Source organism: Chelmon rostratus, chromosome 10 (assembly GCF_017976325.1).
Source record: "Chelmon rostratus isolate fCheRos1 chromosome 10, fCheRos1.pri, whole genome shotgun sequence".
NCBI lineage: Eukaryota > Metazoa > Chordata > Actinopteri > Chaetodontiformes > Chaetodontidae > Chelmon > Chelmon rostratus.
In genome coordinates, this window is record NC_055667.1 from 16,228,538 (window position 1) to 16,247,429 (window position 18,892).

Here is an 18,892-nt window from a genome sequence, read left to right on the forward strand (position 1 = left end):
ATATGAATTCAAGACACACACACATAGTGTAGCTAAAGGGAAGCAGCAAGGGAGGGCTTGTTAACAGTCGTTTTAACAAGCGATACTTGGACACAGAGGGGACGGTGTGAAAACACTTAAAGCACAGGCTCTGTTGTGCTCTCCAGCTCATCTCTCAACTATTTCACAGGGTACTTAAGGAGATTCATAAAGGGAGGAAGCAGTGGAGGAAAGTAACGAAGTACATTCACTCACTCTTCTGTATCTTAAAGCACAATCCTAAAGTACTTGTGCTTTACTTGAGTATTTACATTTCATTCTACTTCATATTTCTACTCCAATACACTTTAGATGAAAAGATTGAGAGTTACAACACCTTTAGTTAACATATAAAATGATGCACTGTCATATTGTAACCAACAGGGACATTAAAATGCTTCCTACAGATGAAAGTAGTTCAACATTTTGGGGAAAACACTTATTTCCTCTCTTTAAAACAGTTGTATGAGAAGGTCAATACAAGGATGCAATTAGCCTAGCTTAGCATCAAGACTGAAGGCACGGGGAAGAGCTAGCCTGCAATGTTTTCTCCACAATTCAAAATGACACCTTGCAGCACCTCTCAAAGTTGACTAATTAATATTTTGCTATTTTACATTTCTGTTTGTGATTCACTACATAAAGTATGTACATGCATGTACTTCAACTTAAAATAAACAAATAACACGGGACTTTAATGTATGGAATAGGGTACGTGTACATTGTGTGTTGCTATTTTTACATGTAAATAATATAAGTACTTCCTCCACCACTTGTTGGGAATATACGAATGACAGATCACGGTCAAGGAAAACAAAGAATGAGGCACTAATACAGAAATGGAGAACAACACATCAGATATGGTGGGAACATGAATGAGCTGCATGGCAACCGTTGGTTCCTACCTGCCTGGATGTGTGTGTATGTGCATGTGTAAAATGAGAGTGCAGGTCGCAGACACACAGAGGGCTCCTCTCAAGCAGTAGCATTAGAAGCAGGCCAGGACCCCCAGGTGTAAGATGGTGAAGTATTTATCTCATATTGCTCCTCTGGCAGACAACCAGAGTCTAATACTGAGCCCTGCTCTGTCCTCCTCACTCCACACAGGCGAACTGACACACACACACACACACACACACACACACTAGTGGCACCGCTAATCCGTTCTACGTACAGTACGTTAGTGCACACACATCATCCTGTGCTGATGCCCATGAGTGTGTGCGTATGTGTGTGTTCGTCATTGTGCGCATGAGACAGAATAAGGGTGAAAGAGAGACCCCCCCCCCCACTCCAGCCCCACCTGGCAAGGAGCAATTTAGCAAGAATGTAGCAGAGAGGCCTAACAGGAAATCCCTGCTGTCTCACCTGCACTGGCCCGCTAAGCTGTGATAGTACTGTACAGGCGCCCTGCTAATACCCTCTTAAAGCACTCACCGCTGCCAGGCACAGTACACGAAAAACAAGGACAGAGAGATGGACAGATGAGGAGGGAGGGATGAAAGGATGGAGAGGAGTAAGGGTGAAAGCAAGGGCAGAGAAATGAAAGATTCAAAGAAGGTGGACAGATAATGGAAATTCTTAACATATTATTGGATGTGAGCACATTAATACCGCTGACATGCTGCTCCTCCACTGGCTGAAACGACTACTCCATCAGCAGGTCTGTTACAGGAAATGCTGTGTGGCTTTATCAGCTGGCACACGCTGAGATGACAGACAGCTAACAAGTTGAGATGATTAACCTCTCTCCTCTCCTTCAGTTTCCTCTCCAATTTTCCTTTCCCTGTAGTCCCGCTCTTCTCGATGTCATCTTCCAACAACACCTCCGTCTCTCACCCTGCCACTACCACCTCTCTTTCAACACTCCATCCCTCCAGCCATGCTTCAAACTCACCAGGAGTTTTCCTACTGCTGCTTAGAGGTGCAGGTCCTGAGGCGAGACAAAGTGACGTGTCAGTGTGAGAAATCCCTCAAGTCCTCCAGCAGCAAGACTGCCTTTGGGAAAGGTAGTCTTTTTCTTGTTTTGTATATGAAAGACAAAGAAAGTGAAAGGTGACGGAAAGAAGTAGAGGGGCTCACTGCTGTCCAGTCTGGCTCAGTTCAAGTCCAAAGGGGACATTAGAGATTGAATTCAAGCGTTGCTTAGATAAGATGAATTAAAAACACATCCATACTGTATCAGCCCATATTCCCCCAAAACTCCACTTAAACTTTCCAGCCCTTCACTCAGCACCATATCATTTAAAAAAATGACCTTGATATGTTTTCAAGATTCTGTGGTTACAAAACTATTAACTCCTTGGGATTTCTTTAAACGAAGGCGGTCACAAACTAATAACCACTCTGAAGTGTGCATGCACACATGCATGTATCGAACTGTTTTCTACATGCACACGCGCATGAACCAGCAATTAAACATGCAACCTTGCACACACGTATACATAAACACACACTCATTCTCCTTGACTTCCTCTCTCATGCTTGCTATGACAGCCAAATGTGGATTCTGGACACTGGTTAGCAAAGTAAAACAGAGGCTCAAAGAAAACAGCTTCTCTGTTTGTCCTCACCTCCCTTTTTCCTGCCTCACATTTCATCATAAAAGTTTTTCTGGCAGGCGAATCTGCAAAGGTATCAGGCCCAGCGTAGGCTCTGGGCCGCAATAAACAACACAGGGACTATATGAGTAGACCACAGTCAAAACGGCAGAACCAGAGACGATGGGGAGACCGCAGCAAAGGCCTGGGGACGCACCAATACTTGCATACTGGCACACTAACGGTTGCACTCTCCCTCACCCACTTGGGTGCGAGTAGAGTCATAGGTTGACCAGAAAAACGTTCCTAATGTGAGCTCCTATCTCTCGCACTAGCTTTCTCTGTCCATCTTAATGTTTCTGTTCAGCGAATAAGTTTGAATGACACTTCAGCTGACAACACCACCATAAAAGTTGTTAAATCCCAGGAGTGGGTCTGGTGGAGTGTATGCAACGTCTGAACTTCTGGGCTGCTGCGGTGCACTACACGCAGCTGCGTGAGCTATACACTTCTCTGGCTGTATCACGTCCAACCGGCCTGTATAAATACAGCGGAGAGCAGCCATTAAACTTAATTTATTTAAAGGCCGGTGCTGTGAAATGAATCATCAAAATTTATGAAATTATATTCGACTAATTCATGTTTGTCTAGCCGTTAATGTGGCCACGTCTGGATTGTATCACTACAAGAAGGGAGGCTATTTCATTTCAAGATGACGCTAGACCACCAGAGATTCTCCCATATCAGCTACAATCATTCGAATATCTCTTTTCCTTCAAACATATGCATGAAAGAGAAACCGAAACACTCACATGATAAAGAAGGAGGAGAACAAATGTGCACTGCTGTGTTCAGCCAGCTCTTACTTATTATTACAGATTGGTGAAAGGTGACTGAAAAATGTTCATTCCATCTTATAAAATACATATGTTTACAGTATATATGCTATACCGCCTCGCACCAATGGTGTATAAGCACCTGACCGTAGGTACCTTTTACTCACACAGATGTGAGAAGGAGGGGTGTTAAATGATCCATCGTTTCCTGATGAGGCAAGACAAACTTTCAGTAGATGTCAGGAGGTTGCTGCTGAGGGTTGTGGGGTGAGACAGCCTGAAGACCAAAGTGGGATTTTTCTCATAAGAGCACATTCATGCATGTTGGCATGTATTTGTGTGTGTGTGTGTGTGTGTGTGTGTGTGTGTGTGTGTGTGTGTGTGTGTGCAGGTGCAGGGGGAAGTGAAAAGTCCAACAGAAGAATGAAGGACTTCACACAGCAACTGTGAACAAGGGCTAAGCTTCTCCAGACCCTGCACACACACACATACACACACACGCGCGTATGCACATATACTGTATATGCAAGCATATGCACACACAGAAGATTTCCCCCTGAGCTCACCACACCAGACATGACGACACCGGCGCTGATCTCTGCGGAAATGAGGGACGTTCCCTGTCGTGGTTCTTAGGCTGGGTGTCATTTGATGATGTGTCATCAAAGCCAGGGATAATGCAACAGTCAGAGCTCCGATCAGGAATCGTATAATGGTGGATCACCTAAGGGCCAGCTGGGGATAATAAGCGGATGTAAACTGCCTCACAGCAGGGGCTGCAAGGTGGAGAGTGGGGCATAGACTCATTGTACGCTCCGACATCTGTGGATCAAACTGTGGCAACACAGCTGTCTGCCCACAGGCTACAGAGGGAACATGGGAAAAGACAAGGACTCAAAGACACACTAACACAGATCTCCCAGGATCCTCTAACAAAAGGATCCTTGTCAACAGAATGAATGAATGTTTTCTGCCAAAGCATAGAAGCCAATCATGCCATGCTTTTGAGTTTGTACCAGAGGATGGATATATGACACAGAAAATATAGGGGACTCACCCTGAGTACCGCCACACTAACCCTCACGGCGCACAGCTGCTTCAATCTCTCTTTCGCCCTCCATCCATCATCATTACCTCCTCCAACAGAGATGGACACGCGCACACACATGCACAACACACACATGCACGGCTTAAGGAGGAGACGCTGCAGGCGTTCCCCCTCATTAACACTTGCTCTTTCTTTGATTATTTTTCCTGATCATTTCCAGCACCGCACGCCAGTTGCTACATCCTGTTTCCAGGGAATCCATTTCCTGTCAAACCACAATGAACAGTCACTCTGGCAAACATGTGCAGAACAATCACAGGTCTGCGGTGTACAGTAGATGCCTGAAAGCAGCTAGATTTCTGTTTGATCAACAAGTAGAACAGCTCGTTCTCTGTAATTCTGTAAGTCTGTCTAAAACAAATCCATGATCTTGTAGAGCAGAAAACACTGGGTTGTCACTATAAAAAAAACACTCTGAGCGAATGAGACCTAACATGCAACCCAAATCCTGGATTTGTTGGATCATGTGATGAGTCAATAACGTCTGTGACAAGTGATCATCCTCTGATGAAGCCCATGAGATGTCGCTAAAATCTGTGTGTTAAGATTTTTTTTTTTTTTTTATCAGACTTGTCAGAGGTCAGTCTTAACTTTACATTGTAGAATTGACATTTACATTCACTGGAGCCTCCGCTGCCTCGCTCCACAAGCTAACATTGGCGTAAGATGGTAGTATTTTAAAAAGACAGCTGACAGCCTCATATTTATCCAGAAGGCCATCAAATCAAGAGGCAAGCAAGAGGGAATGCAAAAGATCATGAGAGCACAAGGGACAGCCTGAAATTAATTTGGCATCATCATTATACATCAACAACAACAGTCTCGTTGTTCCTATATGAATGGCAACTAAAGTTATAAAATTGGGGAACTTGTGCTTGTTTCATGTTAAAAAAGATATTTTACAGAGATCGTGACTTCCTTCCTTGTGCTATTTAGTAACATCACAATCAAATAATTTAAGATTAACGTGTAACAAAGAATTTCATCATATCTAGGTACGTTCCCAAAGACGTCAGAGCACAGAGCTGTACTGCCACATAAATGAGAATGAGACGATGTCAGGTTCTTATGCAACATCCGAAGTCTGTCACTGCAGCCTGCAATGTGCTCTGTTCTGCCGAGGTTTCTATGGATAATAAAGCAAATATCAATCACCTGCTAGACTGTAGTCATGCTGGTGGAACCAGTGAAAAGAAATATTTTTACACACAAATGCATGCAAACAGTCCTATTTTGTATACTGTGTCTGAAGAAAAAGATTAAAACCCATGATAGAACCCAACATTTATGGCCCCCTTACCAATACTTCCTGCTGTGAGTAACATCAATCATTCTGTATCTTTTAAATTAAAAATGCCTCTGCGCAGTTTACGTAATTGTCTGAAGGAGAAGCCTTTTTGCACACAAACCCGCCAATGCTAAATACAAAGCACTGTCGATAGGTGAACATCATGAACAGCCAATGAACTGTGTAGAAATCGTAGCCCTTTTTCTAAATATACCCAAGGGTGAAAAGAGCGGTTCACCTGATATGGATGTTAACACTCCCAAACACCCTTAAAGCTGAAGGCACTACTTTAACCTCATAGACATGGTTTCATTTCAAATGAAATGTGCTGGACAGGAGCCAAAGAAAAGAAAAACACATCATTGTTCCCAAAAAGGAAGAGAGGAGACTCCTCGATACAGTCCATACTGTCTGATTCAATCGTCCTGTTGAGAGGCCTGCTATTAACAAAGATTGAACTTTCTGTGGGTGGGAGTGAAAACTCTTCAGCTGTTTTCTTGTGGCACTGGATGTTTGTGTGAGGGTAGCTTTGTATGTGTGCGTGTGTGTGTTTATATGCGTGTATGAAATTAGAGGTTAAGTGGTCTGAGCAGAGCAGGGTGACCCTGAGGGGAGAGGAGGTCAGAACAAAAAGAAAGGAGAGTATTGTCTCTGGCGGCCTCTATCAGCACCTCACTGCCTACTGGTTAACCAGCCACTGACTGACAGCAGACCAAGCAGAGCCCTCATTACCATCTGTGTTTATGTGTGTTTTTGTTTAGTTTCAAACTGTGCAAAAATAGAAAACGTGAAAAAAATGCAGAGAGAGTGCGCACACACACTTCCCAAAGACATTCATGTGGGATAAATCATCACACAACTGAAATTCACCTCAGATGTCCTCGAACTTAACGCGCCATTTGTGTTGAAGTATGCCTGACGAAGATTTGCATGACAACACTAATGTGCGTGTTTTCACGCGCGCGTGCATAAGCAGCTGTGTGCACACACTTGTGTTTGTCAGCTCCTTCGATCGCGCGTTTTTACCTCGTTCCCTGTGTAAACCATTAAATATCTCATCCCCATTGTGACCCCTATAACTCCACTTTATGGCTTTTCCACATGGCCTCTGAAGAACTCGCGGGGGCTTTATTTTGGACCGTGCCATGTTTGTTCTGGGGGGCCCTGACGCTTTGCTACTCCCACTGCATCCCAAACCGCACCACCCCAGGAACCCAGGAGCATGCTGTTGGGTCTGCGACTGGTGACCGTGGTCAGTCAAGTTCAGATGAGGTCATATCACAACTGGTCTGCAATGGTCAGTCATCACAGCAGCCCCAGGGTTTCCATGTGAAGTTGATAATTAGCAGTCAGCCTAAAACAGGAACTGTTTTCCACCAGCTCAAACACCTCACTGTTGTTTTTAGTGCGTTTATCAAGTCCTCACCTATGTTAAAACTGTCATCCGCACTGTCTTGCGGCGGTTCTAACAGATGGGGAATAAGACTGGACAGAGGCGAAGGAGAATTAGGCCAGAAAATAGGGGGAGGGTGGAAGACAGATGGAGGCAGATAGAGTGAGGGAAGAGAAAATATGGACAGAGGGAGCAAAAGGGAATGAGGCAGAAAGAAAGACAGAGAGTGAGAACACAGCAGGGGGAATACAGGGTGGAGGGTAACCAGGTTGAGACCACATCTTTTCTCCGCCTCACTACCTAGATGAACCATCAATCAGCGAAGAGAACAAGGAAAGATCAACAAAAATAGTCCAGCAGGGACCGCAGCACACCGTACCATTGCATCACTCACTGACAAAAGCCCACAGCCTTCTACATCCATCAAGCAACTCTATTCTCTCACTTTTCACTTCCTCCTGTCGCTCCATCAGGTCATGATTCTTTTCCCTCTCCCGCTCCAGATCCTTTTTTTATCATTTTCCCTATTCATCACCGTCGCTATGGTTGATGTTAGCAAGTCACTTTTGAGTCATTTATATCTCCTTCAACTCATTACACCTCCACCTCAGAGTAAAAACTCCGCGGAGGTCCTCCAGCAGACGCGCTGCAAACGCTAGTGATGAAAGAAAGAACACAAGATATTTGAGGTCACATCTGAGAAAGTTCAAATGAAATACCACAGCCTGCTGTCTGTAAACACAGACATGTTGCCACATCGCAGAATGTGCATTAAAGACGTGCTGCTACGAACACTTCTGCTGGCATTTAGTGAGGAACAAACTATCAAATGTTATATTACTGTGTTATTTATGTGCCTGATTCAGACTTTGACTTAAGCACCTTGAACCTACTTCAGATCTGGATTTCCCCTGTGAGGGTAAGTGGCCACCTGCAAATTCTGTAAATCAAAGCATATCGACCTTCACAAAATGAAAACCTTGACTAATATCTGCCAAAGAAACTACATACAACATGATTTGTTGCATTAAAAAAAATTGAAGCCTATAACCGAGATTATGTGACTCTTAAGGATTTAGAGTAACCACTAAAGAAGACAGCAGAGGCAGTAATAACAGTTCACATGGAGAAATTATTGGTGCTAAGACACATGACTCACTGTAACACCCTGTTCGCCAGTGAGCCACAACACACACAGTTTATTTCTTGCTGAAAGCGGGGTGCAGCATCACACACAGATGGAAGTGTTGGGGAGGTTGCATTTCTTGTCACTTTTTTTTTCACTGATGAAAAAATAAAGTCTCTTTTTGTCATAGATACAGCATGTAAGTTGCAAATCTCATGCTTTAGTTTCTGTTAAGCAATGACTTTGAGATTGACTTACTGAGATTGTGGCCCCACAACAACTAAATAAATAATACTAATAAATAAAACTAATAAATGACTACTGTCCATATTAGACTACTGGAAAAATTGCAGAGATGCTGGCCACGCAGAACGGGTTAGATCACTGGTGCAAGGCACGAGGGTGGTCACACAAAGACAGTGTGTTTGTGTTGCAGTTTTGAAAGACAGTTGGCTAGTAAAGTAACTGTAAAGTAAGGACAATAAACTCAGTCAGGTATAATAAAACTACTTGCTCAGTTTGTATGTCTCTGGGGTATATGAATCACTATGGATTTTGCAGGTTAAGCAGATACCAGATAACTGTGGTTCGTCTTAAAAAAGTACTTATTGTACGAAAACCAAAAGAGGAGTTATTCAGGCCACACAATGCCAGAAGATCACAGGAAGATAATAACGGCCTAGAAAGGAACCAGAGGAACTGCAACCTACTCACTGAGAACCATCTGAGAGACAAGTATTTAAATTAAATTAAGCATAACGGGGAAAGAAGTTAATAGCACTTAGTCTAACAAACTTGGCAGCATTTAACCCTCTGATCCTCACAACCCACTGGCGGGTTTGAAGGGCATGTTTTCTTTTTAAAAAAATGGCAAAATTACACCATTTATCATATCTACAAACTGCAAAAACAGAACCATTTTCCATCAGGAAAAATAACCAAATCTAACCTTAAAATAGTGATATTTCATGACTTTATTTTTCATGTCGCATTTAAAATTTAGCCATTAACTGTTTCCAATAACGAGATCCTGTAAAAACACAGAAAAATGAAAAAGAATGACTACGGTGAGACCAACAGTCACATGACGACAATTCAGTGGAAATTCGACTGAACTGCAGGAGGAGGAGCCAGAAGGAGAGGACAAGAGACCCCATTTGTACAGGTCGCAAAAATGTAAATATTTTCATATGTATAGCATGTGGAACCTCCATTTTTTTTCTCCATGTTGGTGAAAATGCATATATAGACTCCACTTTTTATTTATTTTTTTGTTAAATAAAGAATAAAAAACTGACTACTTGTTTTTTGCTTTTTTATGATTTATGGCATCATGACTGTGTTACACAGCACAAAAGGCATTTTTCATTTCTCAGTTCTTCTAGCCATAATTATGCTGTTTCCATAGAGGTGTACTGTTTCCATAGACTTACATGTTGCAGTGAAAAATGAGAGCGCAGTGAGTAAAAATGTCACAGGAGCAAAAACACCTTGAAGAACTGCTTGGGTTCAGTTAAGCCATCCATCTATGTTTAATTTTGTCATTACAGCTGTATGAGCTAAATGTTAAATGTAAATTGGGTGCCTTCTTGAAGAATGTTCCATCTAGCACCATTGTTTTGTAATGACCGCACTGTATTTTTGTTCGTGCCCTATTCCATGCAGCTTTGGTCTTGAGTCAATAAACTCTGAATCTGGAGGAATGTCACTTTGTCCTGGAATCTCAAATCGAATCAGAGATGAACACGCCAACACAAAAAACGCCAATGCACAGCAAATAATAATCTGACTGGATGTGCACCTCAGCACGCCATCACAGAGACCAAGTGCGAGAAGGAACGGATGAATCACATAAACAGGCCCACGGGCATCTTTTACTGTAATGGTAATATTCAAACAAAACTAAACAAAGTCAGAGCGCATGCAAGCCCCCTTTTCCACCAGGGTTGTGGCCTGTTTCTTTGTCGCTGGCTGATTAAATATGCAGCAAGGTCTCTTATAGGTTACCTGATCTGCTGGAGTATAGTTACAGCCCTGCATTGTCCTGAACGGTGCAGAAAAGACACATACACATACTGTATTAAAGGGTTACGTTTCCACAGACGTGGACAGCGGACTCACACACAAGCGCACACTCATTATTTTCCACATTTTCCAGTTATCGTATTAAATCACAGGCATTTAGAAGCTATCCTTAACTTTGACTGACAAATAAATACACTTCCATTTTCTCACAGTGCCTCCTCTGTTCGGTGACTGGTCCCTCCTTGGTCCCATCCTGATGTCAATTGCTTATAGAGACAAATGTCTGTGAGACGAAAGTGCTCCTCAGCCCAGGCGGACACCAGTCTGTCTCTGGGGGAGTGGACTACTGTACCAATCACTGTCATTCATGATGAGACCTACCTGGCACACACACACACACACACACACACACACATATATGGGAGGGGTATGATGGGCTTGTAGTCCCAGCGGTAGGGAATCTGGTGCCCTTGAGGAATTTTAAATGAGATGCAGAAACAAACTGCTGAAGGGATGCAAAGGAGTAATATGAATGGATGGAAGGAATGAGGTAAGAAGGGAGATCCTGTGAGAGTGGCTGTGCCTTCTAGCCGAATGATTGACAGACGGCAAAGGAATGCAGGGCCATGGCTGCCTTCAAATAAACTCAGTATCTGTACTCATCCTCTGGTGTGCCCACTTAGGCCGGGAAACCCTAGCCTTTCCTAAGCGGGGGAAAATGCCACTTCAATAGCAGGAAAAAACTACTTGAGACCGGAGATGGGAGTCCAGCAATCAGCACTGACAGCGTATGTGTGTGTGCATGCGTGCGTGCGTGTGTGTGTGTGGTGATCAAGACTGTCGGATCTGATTACAGCCGGCCGCAGTAGCCTATGAGAAATGTAGAAGAAGACAGGCTACAGAGCTCAGTGATGTGCTCAGTGTCAGGAGCATTACAGTCAATTATAAATCACTCCCTGTCACGCAGCCACACATTAATGCATAAACATACATATGCGTCATATTAACATACACAGACACACACACACACACACACACCAACTGTGCACTCATTGCAGAGACATTTGCTGGCTTAAGCAACGACAATTATAGGTGTTACGCATACACTACTGTATATGTAACTTTCTATATTAACTTTTAAAGATATAAATTCATGCATTTGAATTTAAGAAATGTTAAAGCGTTTCTTTTTGGGGTTTTTTTGGAGCAGCAGCCATCCTGCCAGCTGTATTCGTGACTCAGTGAGGAGAGATTTAACATCTTGAAACATCTCATAAGCTTCAGGTTAGTAACCTTTACTAACCCTGCCTTGCACCCACCCACCCACACACACACACGCACACACATTCCCAATAATGCACTGCATCCACATGCCTACAGAGGTTTAGATACATTGCCTTTCATTACTGTTACTGATATTGGCTATATGTCAGATTAATGTGAACAAACCTTAGCCATCCATGTTTCTGGGCATCATGGCTAATAACTGACCACAGCTGCACATCAATGTAGTTAGCTTTAGCTAGCCATCAATGGTGATAACCATGATCGATGGCAAAAGGACACACATTTCTTCACATGCCATTTCAGTAGGACACACAAACAAAAACATCTACACGCAAAACCACCCACTGAAGACCAATTCCTTTAAGTATGATGTATTCAGCTAACTGCGAGGGCCAAAATTCCTTGCACATGTATGGACAATTAGGCCTAATTTTGGCCCAAATTGCTTCCTGTAATGATGAGTGGACATAGTTAGCAGGCCGCTCTCAACTGCCTAACACAAAGAGATCTAAAGTATCAGTTCCAAGTCTAGAGAGTGATGGAGAAAAATGCTAAACGCTCTCCGCCCCCAACCTACCCCACACACATGCACACCTCCATCTCTCCACATACAACCCGCCTCCGTCCCTACCAGCAGTGATAAAATCATTAGAACCACAGAGTTTAGAAACTTCAAAGATGAAGAAGGAAAAGCTGGCAGCTCTCTCCAGCCTTCTGACGGACTGACCCGCCCACGTGTACAAGCCCACTGGTGGACTAACACGCGGACACACTTTTTTCCACCCACTTCAAAGTCCGTTAGAGAAAGAGAAGGAAAACAAGGCGCTTTGAATCAGAGAATAGATGCATAACATCTGAGCTCCTTGAACGTGTGTGTTTGTGATGACCTCTGTTGTCTCATAAGCATCTGTATATGTAAGTTGGTCATAAAGGCTGTTTTTTCAAGATCAGCGCTCACTGATCGTCGTCACTGTTATTGTGCCAATGTTAGCCAAACAGCTCATTTTCTCTGTTGTCCCTGGACTACAAAAACTCTAAAGCAACGGAATATGTGTTTGTGTGTGTTAGTATATCTGTGGATTCTGTGTGTGTGTGTGTGTGCGCTGACCTCTGTCTGCAGCGTGTTGGCACGCTGCTCCTTGGCGCTGAGCGACTCCTTCAGCACCTCGATGTGTTGCTTGCAGTCTGAGTTCTGATTGGTCAGCGTTTCCAGCTTGGTCTGCAGGGCCTGCATCTCTGACTCCTTCCTGTTCAGCTCCTGCTTCAGCTGCTCGATCTGACAGTCACACAAACACGAGCGGAAAGTTGTTATGAAAACCTTTTAGTCATCGCTGAGTGAACTGATAGACTTGCAGATAACAAAAACTCTCAAAGTGAGAAGGGAACCGCATTTTTCTCAAGCAAACGCACACACACCACATGCACATCTCATGCAGAAACACACCAGAGGCTTAAACATGCTGTTCAAATAGAAGTGAGCAATACAGACAAAATTAGAGAAATTTAATTAGATAATGAGATACATTAATAGATATCTCATGATTCAGAGATCACATTGTAAATACTGTAACCTTTTCATTGTGCGTAGTCAGATTGTTTTATTATAATTGAGGGGTTTTTTTTAAATGTTTCCCTCCTGTGACACATTTTGGCAAAACTGAACTTTTTTTATCAGTCATTTAGACATTAAATTGTAAACTATAATGTCTAAATATGTCAGTTGTGTCATGATCCATTTATCTGGAGAGATGATACATTACAATATTGAATTATCACCGAGCCCTACATTATCAGTCCACACTCAGAAGAGTCCCAGGTCTACTGTCTGCTTTATGGACACACCAAGCCAAACAGCCAGAGGGGGACAAATACATGCAGGCAGAGTTATGGGGAGCGATATTACACTCACATAGCTGACAGATTACAGATTGTTTTAAAGAAGGCCATACAGGACAGGACAGAAAGCCACAAAGGAAATCAAATGCACTAACAGAGGGAGGTTTCTGTGCTGAGGTTAGCTATGCGCAGAAGATTGCCATCTGTCTATCGGTGCCAAAAATGCACAAAGCTGATTGGAAGGAGAGATTTCTCTAATTGTGTGAGCAGGGTTCACCTCGTAACAGGGGGGTTGCTGACTGGACCAGAGCTTGGCCAATCAACCCTCACTCACAGAAAGAAAGAGAGCAGGGAGAAGGCGGACTGAAAAATGGCAGACTGTGGGGCCAAAGGTTTTGGCTGGAGACTGTGTGAGACATAAACGGAGAGGTGAGACTGGGGAGAGAATAGTAAGTCATATAATTAGAAGCTGATAGAGCATTACAGATAAAATAAGGACCAAGGAATTCAAAGGACAGTGAGAGAAATAATGGGAGAGGAGAGAGACTAATGAGGGATACTTCTGCTTGTTCTGTGATCCAGGGCTGCTGGGTGGGGAGAAGGAAGGTGGGAGCTGTTCTGATGGAAGACACACGTGGGGACAAGGCCTGCTCCTACGGAGACAAAAAGACAAGAGAGACAGCGAGCCACTAAACTACGGCACACAGCCAGCTGGGAAACTGTCTTAGGTTTCCCAGCTGGCTGTGTGCTCCTCCACACTCTGCACCCCTCAACCACACAGCTGAGGCTTCACAGTGTTACACTTGGTGAAGCTCTGCTAGGAACGACTATCTGGATAAACAAATTCACCTGCTCTAATACCCACTTATCATACTTGGACACATTTTCATGTTCTCAGTAGCCACTTTCTGACGTTGGAGCGAATCAAAGCCCGGAGAGGAAACCGGAGACGACAGGGACGCTGTCCTCGCTGGTTCATCTTATCACAGTCTCACCTCAACACCAGCCACCGCCACCGCTGAAAGACCAGGACCCCAAACACTTCAAGGATATAGAATGAATCTGTGTGCCTGTGCATATCCACGTGCGCTGTGTCTTTCTGTGTAACGCAGAAAGATGAGGCACGGGAGAGCGAGCCAGGGCCATCGCTGTGATGTATATCATCCCGGGTCAGTACGGGCGGGGAGAGAGCTCTTTCCTCTGTCGTTGTAAGCTCACATTCATCTGTCAGGGCCCCATTCATAAAAACATCTCTTTTATGATTGCATCAGGAACTTCCCCGATGCAATGACAAACGGGCCCGACAAAGAGTCCCATTAATGAACCACAGAGAAACATTTTCACATGGAGCACTACTCGTGGGCCTTAGCCATCATACACACTGAAAGCTGAAACTACATTTTCTAGCATGGCTCCTGTACATTATGTACATTAAAAAGCGTGCATGTCAGTCTGTGCACTGCTGGCGTCCCAATAAATAAACCATCATACAGCCTGGAGCAGAGAAATCTTAGTCAGGCTTTCCTAAGGTCTTCCTGTCAACTGAAGGTAGGGCAGTAAACAGACACGGTGCACTGTAAGCTGATAGTTTGCTCCGTCAGGACGGTCAGCCGTCACAGACAGGAGAGCAGCGCAATGCTTGGTCATCACACAGGTAAGGCAGGTAAGGCTCACAAGCATTTCATGGGAAATAAGGAAGAAACAAGAACAACTCTTGAAATGTTTTGATTTAGAATCTCTCTCTAAAACTGAAATAACAAGCGCATTTACAGTCGTGGGAGTTCTTGGTATCCATGCAACACGGGAGGCTAAGAGCCTCAACAGAGCAGGAAAAAGACACGACATAATGCAACATGCAGGCTGGCGTTAAGAGTTCTCCACTTATGCTTGCAAAGGCGACATGCAACATGCATGCAAAAGATTCTCACACAGTCGTAATTTAGGTGTCAGGGAGAGCGTGCATCACTCAGGTCATGCAGCGTGAAGGCATCTCGGGTGGCGTGCACAGACATTCTACCTTTGTCTTCATGAATTTAGAATGGCTCTTGTAGACCTCCACCTGCTTGAGCTCGTCCTGCCTGTCGTCAGGGTGCAGCAGGCCGCTGGTCTTTAACATCTGGACCTCATCCTCTAAGTCTCTGATGTTCCTCTCCAGGGAAGAGATCTTGGTGTCCTGCACCAGCAACAGCAGGCAGGCAAAGAGTGAGCAAAGATCTGATGTTAGCCTCTGGGCTTAAATAAGGGCTCACCTGTGTCACTACTGTTTAGACAATGATCTGTCTTTTAATTTCTATCGTTTTGTGTCTCTGAAATGTAACATTACATTCAATTAGCTGATGCCTTTATCCAAAACTTACAGTAAGAGCATTCAACCATGTGGACACAAGTGCTACAATTACTAACAATAAGGTCTTTTAGTACTCCTGGGCCAAGGTAGAGTCTGAACGGATGAGTTTTCAGCTCGTGACAGAAGGCGTGCAGTGTTTCTGCATTTCTGAAACGTCATTCCAAAATGCACAGACACAGGGAGAGAGCAAGTCAACTAAAAAATCTGCCGCTACAACGGGGGGCGGTTGCTTTAAAAATGGGGCTATCGGTGCACATTTTCAGACAGTTTCTCCTGGAAGACATTCATGGTGCTGCACTCATTTGTTCAAAAGACAAATGACAGAAATAGCTGTGCAAAGAATGTAAAAACAGAGCTTATGGGAAAAGTTCAAACCCCAGCTCCTTTTTCACCTCCGCACAGCTGACCAATCACAGCGTGAACTGACTGTCCGATTGTAGGTTTTGGAAAGTTACAGAAATTGTTGAGCACAGCCTCCCCGATTTGGACATCTGAAAGGTGTTGGGGGAGGGGGTTTCCAATGCTATACCATCAGACAAGCAGTTCTGATGAAACTGGCAGCTTAATCACAAGCAATATCAGCACGGGTGACTTTGAAAGGTATTTGGCTAAAACAGCACCAGCAGTGATTCAGAACATCCACAGAGGAGCTCACAGTCTGCTGTATCTGGATTATAACCCATTAATGTGCACCCCTATTTCTGAGTGGTTAAACAGGGCAGACAGTTGTGTGCAGCCGAGCTGTTTTGCTTTGCAGTATATATGAGGGAATGGAAGCGTCTGTCATGGACAGGTCCTGAGGTTGTTTAGCTGCATGGGTCCAGACGTACGTTAAATGCTAAACCTTGGAAGAGACGAGAAAGGTAATTGAATAAATGGAAGCAGATTGCATGATGCCATCAGCACAAACCACAGGCAACATGTAAGCATCTGACCTCTATTACATCCTCTGACATCAGCCCTGCCTAGCACACGGTGCAGCATACACCACCCTAAACAGGAGTGTACACAAAACCCACCGACACACAAAGAGTGTATGCAATGACTTTCAATGTATGCCCAGAAAAAAGACAAGGTGGGGTATTCAGGCATTTAGGGAAATCCCTCCACCTTACCCAAATCACACACACACAGCCACACACACAATGCAGAAACAATGCTATTCAATCTTAACGTTGATTTCTGTAGTATAAGCTATACTGTATCTTTAATAACTGATTGCTATCTGTTTCTGCTCCAGAGCACAGAGAGAGAAAATAAACATCACCCAGAGGAAGAGAAACAAGGCAAACCCAAAGAAAACACAGAGGGTAATATCAAACACAACATTCAGTACAACAGGAATACATGTAAAAAAAAAAAAAAAGCAAAACGCTGGGCCTCAAAACCGCTGAAACATGAACTGCTGCAGCATCAGAACCCAGGAAGAAGTTCTGATAGAGGAAAGCGTGTTTGAGGTGAGCACTCATTACTGTACCTGCCAGATAACGTCAGGATCAAAACAGAAAGGGGGGTTGGTGTTCTGGAATCACAAAACGAAATGTACGCCACTTAGAAAAAAAAAGCAAGAATGCAGACACGGGAACAAATGCTGAGGGAGGCACTCACATACAGTTAGATCAACACTCAACAACATAAACGGGACAGTTTTAAAGAAGCGACAATGCAGGGAAATATCTCCTCCTCAGTGTCAACATCACCAAAGGAAAACCGTTCCCCTTCATGTGTCTAATCCTTCTGGCAATGTTTGTTTTGCCTGTTCTAATGAATGCAGTCAGATTTAATTGGGCCTCTCTCGTGCATTTACAACACTCTGGGCATCCCGGGCGAGCACATGTGCAGTTTGTTAATAGGCAGACAAATCACAAAGTATGTGTGAAAAATAACTGTGGTTTTGCTATAAAGGAACCACTTTTAAAACAAGCGTTTGCTGAATGAACACTAAATGTGTGTGTGTGTGTGTGTGGGTGGGTGGGTGCACAAGCAGACACATGTGGAGTCAACTGCATTTTTCACAGCTCCAACGACTTCAAAGGGCTGAGATGAGAGTGAAAGCTTCCATATGTGACATTTGAAACAAATTGAATAAGTGCTCAACTCTGCATGGGCCAATAATGGCCTTTACTCGGGCATGGCCGCCATGCAGACACGAGGCAACAATAAGACGGTGTTTTTTCGACCGTTTGCGCGTGTATGTTTGCGTCTGCATTTCCAGGCGAGCCGGAGCCAGATCTGCTGCTGCTCGAATTACGGCAGCGCTCGTCAATAATTAAAGATTTGTTGGTATGAAGCTGATATCAGACAACATGCTGCAACTGAAGAGCAAACTACACTGCTCAAACGAGATCACAGCATAATCCTTTAATTTGAATCACACACACCTACCACAGTTTAAACTGTTCTCTCATTTGTTTGGAGATATACTGGCCAACGCAATCCCTGCAGCTGGTGTCGTAAACAGCAGAAAACACTCTAATCTAAGAAGCCGAGAAGCACTCTCTATTACTTCAAATGTTGCCTGCTCTCATTGATCCGCTGTAAGTCCTACCTTCATATCGATGACCGTCTGCAGAGCCCTGGTCTTGGCCGGATCAGCCTGGAGCTGGTTCCGGCGATGAAGCTCCTGGGGAGGGACCCGGTAAAAATAAGCCTGGCGGCTCATCATCTTTAGCACTTTCTAACACCCACAGCTTCAGATGAGATACACTGCTCAGTCTGACCAGTCCCAGTCTCTATGCCTTTTTTACTACCTTTTAGCAGTATCCTTTGTTGAATATGGCTGTGTTATCCTCGACTGTACATCCTTAAAAATTCTACTTGTGCAAAAAGAGAAAAAAAAACTTTTCCCACGAGCTTTGAGCTGGTCCCCTGAGGACTTCTCTCCGTTTCCACAACCAGGTGCTGATGTTGATTTTCTCTGCTCTGTCTGCCTCTATTAGCAGGTAGGAGACACGCTCAGCTATACAGCGGGTCATATGAATCTGTCTCTATCACTCTCTTGGTCTCTATCTTTCCATTTCTAACTTGTCTCCGTCTCTCTCTCGCAGATGTCTCTGGCACGCTAAAGCTCTTGCTTAGCAACGCTTTC

The 18,892-nt window shown here is 44.0% G+C and overlaps 1 protein-coding gene across 1 annotated transcript in view; it reads right to left on the reverse strand.

Moving 5' to 3' along the window:
- The window catches only part of LOC121612182 (ERC protein 2-like), a 143,925-nt gene that overhangs the window by 112,664 nt on the left and 12,369 nt on the right, over positions 1 to 18,892 (reverse strand). Inside the window, exons 5-7 of the mRNA XM_041944894.1 lie at positions 18,353 to 18,427; positions 15,475 to 15,630; positions 12,730 to 12,897 (exon numbers count right to left, since the gene is read on the reverse strand). Coding sequence (XP_041800828.1) covers positions 12,730 to 12,897; positions 15,475 to 15,630; positions 18,353 to 18,427 — 399 coding nt within the window. The remainder of the gene's footprint in view (positions 1 to 12,729; positions 12,898 to 15,474; positions 15,631 to 18,352; positions 18,428 to 18,892) is intronic.